The sequence below is a fragment of the Ziziphus jujuba genome, chromosome 3 (genome assembly GCF_031755915.1).
Source record: "Ziziphus jujuba cultivar Dongzao chromosome 3, ASM3175591v1".
NCBI lineage: Eukaryota > Viridiplantae > Streptophyta > Magnoliopsida > Rosales > Rhamnaceae > Ziziphus > Ziziphus jujuba.
The window spans coordinates 27,288,836-27,296,864 of record NC_083381.1 but is presented as its reverse complement, the minus strand read 5'-3'; the positions used below and the strand labels follow the sequence as shown (position 1 = coordinate 27,296,864).

At 31.7% G+C, this 8,029-nt stretch overlaps 1 protein-coding gene across 1 annotated transcript; it reads right to left on the bottom strand.

Moving 5' to 3' along the window:
* Positions 1-1,308: 1,308 nt before the first annotated feature.
* Positions 1,309-3,302, bottom strand: LOC107423266 (adenylate isopentenyltransferase 5, chloroplastic). Its single transcript, XM_016032797.4, has 2 exons — positions 2,880-3,302; positions 1,309-2,583 (listed from the first exon to the last, which is right to left on the bottom strand). Exon 2 carries the CDS (start codon positions 2,519-2,521, stop codon positions 1,466-1,468), a length of 1,056 nt encoding a protein of 351 aa, XP_015888283.1. The 5' UTR covers positions 2,522-2,583; positions 2,880-3,302; the 3' UTR covers positions 1,309-1,465.
* Between the last annotated feature and the right edge of the window lie 4,727 nt (positions 3,303-8,029).

Sequence of the window (8,029 nt, the reverse complement as noted above, 5' to 3'; positions counted from 1 at the left end):
CTTATAGCAGAAATTTAATTTCTGTTAATTGTTTATTTAAACATGGTTTAACAGTTATAATTTGATTTTTCAGTTTCAATTAAGAGTAATGATACTTTTATTTGTTCTGGAGAATTGATGAATGGTATTTATTTCTTAAGTATAGATGATGAACAACTTCTCTTATCTAAGAAAAGAAAAATATTGAATGAAATCTATCTTTACCACTCATGATTAGGACATATTAACTCTAATAAGATTTATAGTTTGGTTAAAAGTAGAATTTTAAATTTCTTTATCTTTGAATTTATAGCAGAGAATTTTAAATTTCCTTATCTTTGAATTTATAGTAGTATGTAAATCTTGTTTAAAAGGTAAGATGACAAAGAGTCCCATCAAGGCTATAAGAAATCGCACCACTGTACAGATAAAATTGATGCATACTAATGTATGTGGACCAATGAGTGTTCAAGCTAGAAGCGAGTTAAAGTTTTTCATTACACGTAGACCAAAACAGAAACTGTGATATTTCAGTATGTCTTTCAGATCAACTTTTTTGTTTCTTTTGTGATCAAATATGTCCATGCAAAAATTTGTCATGTAAAAAATAATTTGGAAAATCATATGAATTCAAGTAAATATTAATAATGAGTAATGAAAATATATCTATCACATATTTCATTCAACTGTACAATTCATAACTTCTGTTACATGATTCTAATACATATAACATATAGTAAAACAAAACTAGGCATCAGTCATCAAGCATAGGAAAATACAAATTCATATAAAACAACGTAATGACAAAATCATTACTTTTCAATACAATAAGTTTGAGTTCAATTCAACCAAAAAAAAAAAAAAAAAAAAACAACTTATGTCAAAGACCAAGAGACCAAAACGCCACCGTTTGATCACACACAAATGGTGGGGCCTAAAGGCTTATTAAACTATACCTCCAATTTTTAACAATTTTAGACCCCACAAACAAAAGCCAAACCCCTTGACTGTATCATCATCGATGCAGCTCCATAACAACACTATGAGGTACGGAAGTCACATCGAAAAATTTAAAATTAAAAAAAAAAAAAAAAAAAAAAAGTAGGAAAAAACCCGTGCGTGCAAAACTGGCTTTTATTCTTCCACAATGAATGAGAATGTTTGAAGGTCTCCAGAATTTATCTTAAACCTGCTTATAGTCTTGAAAAAAAAAAAAAAAAAAGTAATAAGCCACCAGCACAGATTTCTAAAATGCTTCCACACGTACGGCCGCCAAATATAAATAGTTAACGACTTGATTTAGACCTGTCTGTCAGTCGAAGCCGTAAATTTTCTTCATTCTTTTTTTTTTTTTTTTTTGGTTTTTCCTACCTTAAATTTACCACAAAAAAGGAGAGATGGCAGATTCCCACGTGGCATGATCATGTAAATGTCAAATGTTTTTTGTGGGCTCCAGGGTGAGTAGATTCTGTGTGGGTCCCAAAAATTAACGGGATGCTGCTGCCACTGCTGCGGCCATCGGGACTTGTGCTGATGCCGCTGCGGCGGCGAGTACAGTTGCGGTGGTGGTGGTGGTTTCCGACGGTACGTTAATTGTAGCCAATCCATCGTTGTAAAGAAAACTGTCCACGATCATCGTTGCCGGACCGGCGACAAGGTTGTCCCAAGCTTCATCGGCTTGACGATCATTACCTCGTTTGAGAAACGCTTCGGAGGCGTCAAGACGGTGCATGTTCCAGTCCCACCGGCTATTAAGGCGGTGAATCTTCTGCAGTTGCCGGCGAGCTAACAAGCAAGTGTTCTCTTTGATTTTAGCAATGGCTGATCGGAGAAGCTTCGCCTTTGTCCTCTCGCTAGCTCCCATAGCTTCTGCTCTTAAAAACTCATCCATTTCCGGAACTCCGATTGCTCGGCGAATTCCTACGGAATAATCCGCTTCCGGATCGAACATTCTCTTAACTTCATCAAGTAGTCCTGCTTCCACCATCTTATCAACCCTCTCCGATACAAACGAATGCAGAATTTCAAGGGAAACATCCACCCAAAGGAATCTGGGTTCGTATTTCATTCGAAATTCAGCGTAATCGTTCAACGCATAAATAAATGAATTGGATCCTCCGGCAATGATCGGAAGCCGATCTCGTCGAACAATCGAATCAATAGCGACGGAAGCTTGGTGGCAGAAATCTTCGGAAGTGAAGTTGGAATTGGGGTCGACTATTCCCAACAAGTGGTGGGGTATGCCGCGGCACTCTTCTTCTGTGACCTTATTGGTGGCTATTTCTAGACCTCTGTAGACTTGCATTTTGTCTGAATTTACCACCTCGGCGGGGAAACGAGAGGCCAGGTCGATGGCGAGGCGGGATTTTCCGGTACCGGTGGCTCCAATTACGAACACCACCTTGTCTTTCCGACGGAAGAAGTGTTCCATGTTGATACCACGATGGAGTCCTCCGGGTTCGAAACTCACAAGAGGCCGTACTGGTTTGCAGGAGGACATGGGGGTGATTTTCATGGTTAGAGGTTTGTAGGTGATTCTCATGGTTTGCAAGAGGACATGGGGGTGATTCTCATGGTTAGAGGTTTGTCAAGAACCTGTCAAAACTTTAATTACAAAAGAAAAACACTTGCATACTCAGAATTTGCTCATTTACATTCAAATATATACACATATAAAACAAAAAGAAAGATGTCTGTATAGAAAATATATATATATATATATATATGTTATGAAGAGGGGGAGACACAAATGGAGAAGCAATGAGTTGGATGGTAAGATTTAAGAAGTAGCTAATCTGGATTTTATCCAAATTATACAAATGGAACCAAACACAAAAAAAGACTTAGGAACACCAAAAAAAATAATACCCCACATAAATTTTTATCTTGGACCACCATACCTTTATTACAACAACGCGGCGAATCGTACAGGAATTTTGTTGCCTGTGGCTATAGCTGTGCAGAGAAAGAGAGAGAGATGGGGGAAAAAAAGGGGTAAGAATGGTAATGGTTTGAAGCAAAGGAAGAAGGGGATGAAATGGGGAGAATTTTTTGTAGGTATAAGCACAAATGAGCTACCATTGGCTTTTTCCCACTATCTACACCACATAAATAATAGGAAATCTTTATATTTGTATGATATGCAGTTGTGAACAGGAACTGTTTCAAGCAATGAGAAACGTTTTGTGGATTTTCCCCCTTTTTTTATTTTTTTATTTTTTTTTTTTTTTGGGGTGGGGAGATTTATGGGATTTATGACATATGGTACTAGTAGGAAGTACGTCTATCTCCCTTCCAATTCAATCACCTGCTCAAGCACAAATGATCAGATGATCATCAGCTTGGTATTTATGGTGATAAGAATCCAATAGTGGTTGGACACTTGTTGTCATCCAAAAAAATAATAATAATAATTATTATTATAACTAAGTTTGTGAGAGTACATAGTAGCCGAGTAGGGAAAGGCAAAGCTTGTCCCCATCTATATCTGGATTTGCTCTGCTTTTTCCATTAGGATCAATTCAAGAAGTTACGAATGGTGTAGGGTGGGGGAGGAATGAAAGCTAAAGCTTACATATTCCAAATGTCAAGTAAAAAAAAAATAAAAATAATTACGATTGCTTAATTGGGTATCCATCTTTTTCCAACTTTGTTTCAGTGCAATAGAATGTTTTTTGGTGAAATTTGTGAAGTTCTTTATCGAATGGTGTGAATTTGGGGTCAGGTCAAAGGTTAAATTTTGGCATGAATTTGGGTCTGACTCTTAATTTCAGATTAAGGGTAATAATATATGAGAATGGGGCCAGTCTATTTACTAGTTGAATTTATAAGTAAACTAGATCAAAACTGCCCTTATGCTTTTGCCTTAAGGGTAGCCCTTTCTAAAATTTCAAAGAAATTTTTTATTTTTTTATTTATTTATTTTTTTGTATATATAACGTGGCACTAAGTAAGGTCATTTACACCCAAAGGGGTGGATCAGATGGTAGGAAGCCGACAAATCCATCACACCTGTTTACAGAAGTTACATATTCGATTCCTAATAAGCTCTATCTGAATCTTGGTGTGGTTTCGCATGTTAAGCACAATGGAAGAGGGCAATAGAGATAGCCGCGCAATGGTGGATTGGGCAGTCTATAGACTCCTGCATAGTTATAACGCTACAACTGCTAATGGCTTATAATTTCCTGAAGCTTGGACCGAGGACAATCACCAGGAGGCCCTTTTTTTATTAACCAAAAAAAAAAAAAAAAACTAAGTATGGTCATTTTAATATCTTAAGGAGGTATTTCTCTGTTAAATCAATCATATAATATACAATGTACACAATATTTTTGGAAAATAATATATAATATATACATGAATTAAAACTAGTCAACTTCATAAATATAGTAGGAGGGTTTGTGGTTGAAACGATAGGTTTCTTTCTTTTGTTTCTTAAATTGGCTTTTTTTTTTTTTTTTTTTTTTTTGGTTATGTCCTTGTTATTCCCCATAAAAAGAAAAAAAAAATTAAAAAACCCACATCATCAAAACAATGAAATTTAGGTTGGCTAGCTAGTTGTTTTCACGAAAGCAGTGGGCAAAAAGAATAATTTTCTTTTAGAGTGGTTTTGATACCTAAATAATTATATATGTGGTGAAGGGACAAAATACTGTATATTAATTAGCCTTTCTAATGTTGTGAGAATCTATTTTGCGTGTGTTAACCCCGCGTACGTACAAAGATTAACTTTTCCACTTTAATTATACGTAATAATTCCATTACTTACCTTTGATGTCATAGGAGTTTCTTTTTTTTTTTTTTAAATTGTATTCTTTATTAAATAATTTGCATGGTTTGTAGCAATATATAAAAAATAAAATAAAAATTATAATGAAAACCAACAAGAGTTCCAGTACAAATAGTATGAAAACCGACCGTAATCAAGATATGAGTTAAGCTAAATAAAAATTTTGTGCATTTTTCACTTTTTGAAGTTGTGGTGTTATTGATTTTGGAACTATCTATCTTGTTAATTACAACTTGTCTTGTACTTGGAATATTAGTGATGTTCAAGAATAATGAAAAAATAATATTTATATATATATATATATGGCATGTTAGACATATATAACATTCTAAATTCTCTAAAAATTCCTTCTTTAAAAAAAAAAAATCGATTTAAACATACTATTTATCATTATAAGTTATGGAATATTAACGATGTGACTGTTCATATATGATATGTCCAACACTTTAAATTAAAATATTTTTTTTCCGAGTAATTTGAAGAAAGGCCCATTAACTTTTTTATATGAATATTATGTTCCTTTGCCTTCCAACCAATGCTGGTTTTACATCAATGAGAATTGATGGAGAAAGCAGCTCTAGGAATCAGCAAGAGGCATGCATAAAAGGTAAGAGGATAAAATGTAGAATCCTCTTTTGTTTTTGTGTAAAAAAGAAGTATTTACATAGAGTGAGAGATATTTTAGTGACTGTAGGTTTCAATAAAATTCTTAGAATCTAAAGATAAATTGGAAAAAAAATGCTGCAAATTTAATGGACTACTCGGTTATAGAATCTCTTCGATTTCTATTTCTTTCTCTTTCTTTCTTTCTTTTTTTAGTTTTTTATTTTTTATGATTATTTTTTTTAATTTTTTTTTTTTTTTTTACCCTTTTTCCCTGGTTCCTTTTTCTTTTGTTCTCCACTTTTTTTTCTTTTTCCCCACATAGGACAACCAAATTGATGCAGAACCAGCAAAAATGACAGATCAAAGTACGGCTAGTGCAGAAAAGGACCCTGTTATAATCGTGATAAAAATTTATCCTATGTTCATCCTATTTTTGTAATAAGATGCTTTTATTGTTTTGTCATTGATGAAAAGATAAATCTTAGATAATTTTTTATATAGGATTTCTAGAAGAAAAATTACTAAGGTCATATATTTATGCATATATATATATATATAAAAAATAATTTTCCATTAAAGAATGTTTCCTATATATATATATATAATCATTAGTGGAGACAGAACAAGTTGAAATAGAAAGTAGATAATATATGTAAACATAACTTAAACCTATAATAGAAGGTTGAAGTAGATTTTAAACTATTCGATGAAGTCCATTAGATGAGTTATGTATATGAATGGTGCATACATAAATATTTATGATTTTGATATATTAAAGACCCTAAAGACTTTCATGATGAGAATATTTTATATGGAAAGCTAAACCACTCATATTAATTGTCACATAGAAAAAATGAATTGTCAATTAAATGTAAAAAATATCCAATTAATCATTTATAAGAATTATAGGTGCCTTCCATGCAAATTTAAATGTTTATTATTTACTCAATTAAGGTCTATTTTAAAAACAATCAAAACATATTTAAATGAAATAGCATTGTTTAGATAATATTTTCCAAATGGAATGTTCTTACTTAACATACTTAACATCCTTATCGCATTAATTCTTTTACTATATTATGACTGTATATGTATAGTTTTATATATTAATGATCTGACCTTAACCATACAAGAGTCACTGTAGAATAGATAAACTCATTCACTTATGAGATATTTGAGGCCCCAATGTGATATAGTGGAGCACCATTTAATTGGTTTTAATTTCTTCTACCTGGTGGAGTTCTAATTTTTGAAAGAAACTTTTTTTGGCTCGTGATATTAAGTTGTTCTTTTAAAACAACACATTTATTTTTTATTTTCTTTAATTATCCTTGGCACGCATCTCCCTCCACTTAATCTCTGTAGTGTAGTAAAATCATAATTTTTTTATTTTAATTTTTCACTATGCATAATCAATAATATATTGGCAGAACATGATACCCAGCTTAATAATCATTAGGAGGACAATATTTAACATTATCTAACCGTGCCAACTTGTCTTATTACTTTAAGATAAAGGGTTTAATTTGTACAAAAGGAAATTTTTTGTCAAACTAAGAGTCTTTAGATTTCAACGAGAATTCAAATTGAATGGAAATAAATAAGAAACTAATTTGTACAAACAATATTTTTATATAGTATGTATATATATATATATATATATATTTTTTTTTTTTCCCTCACGAGTCATGACTAGGCTAGGACAAGGCTTTAGTGTTCGTGGGGTTTTTAAAGTATACATTATTTTATGAAAGTTCAAATGGAAGTAGCACTAAATAGAAAAAGTAGGAGATAAAAAGGAGTGCACAATCATATTCTTTTTGGTCTAAGCCAAAACTCCCTTTGATTGTTTTCCATTTCTTATATGAATATTCAAAGTCATCAACACACACCAAACTAATCATTACATAAACTTTATTGAAGCGTGTGATTTCTCCTTTTAATGAAATATTGTATGAATTGCATTTCCCATTAGGTGCTTCCAATAAGAGATCATTTTTCGTTGTCTCTTATTTATCACATTGACCTTCTAAACTTCAAATGAGAAAAGATAAAAACCTTATATATATATATATATATATGTATATGAATGATATGGGGTAAGAAGTCAATCATTATCAAACATTTAATTAATAATTATGTAATAAAATTTATATATTTTATAAAATCCATAAGTTTTTTAATTTATTTTGTGATTTTTTTTATGATGTAATCAATTGTTGTTGATCATTATTATATAGAATGATAGATGATAAGGTATATATATATATATATATAGCCATTATATGCAAGTTTTTCTTCAAAATAAAATTAATGAACCATCCACGTACAACCACTAAAAAGAATACTAGTGATGATTTAACTTTTTGTATAGTTATTGAGGAATCACGCTCGCTCTCTTAATCTTTTTGTCACAAAATTAAAGGCTCCAAAACAATGATGAGTAGGTCAATAATATTAATAATGGGGGGTTTTACAAAAATCACTTTTAATATAGAGTCCACATAACTTGATTATTATAGCTTAAAGGACCCCTCCCCCGTGCGATGAAACCCATGATTTCACATATATACTTAAAACTTTAAGTGTCACAGATATATATATATATATATAATCACAAACCCCAATGTTAAATTAATTTATTCAAGGGTC

Bases quoted from the DNA above. Each gene is read 5' to 3' on its own strand.
- LOC107423266 (XM_016032797.4), bottom strand. From the start codon at position 2,521: ATGAGAATCACCTACAAACCTCTAACCATGAAAATCACCCCCATGTCC.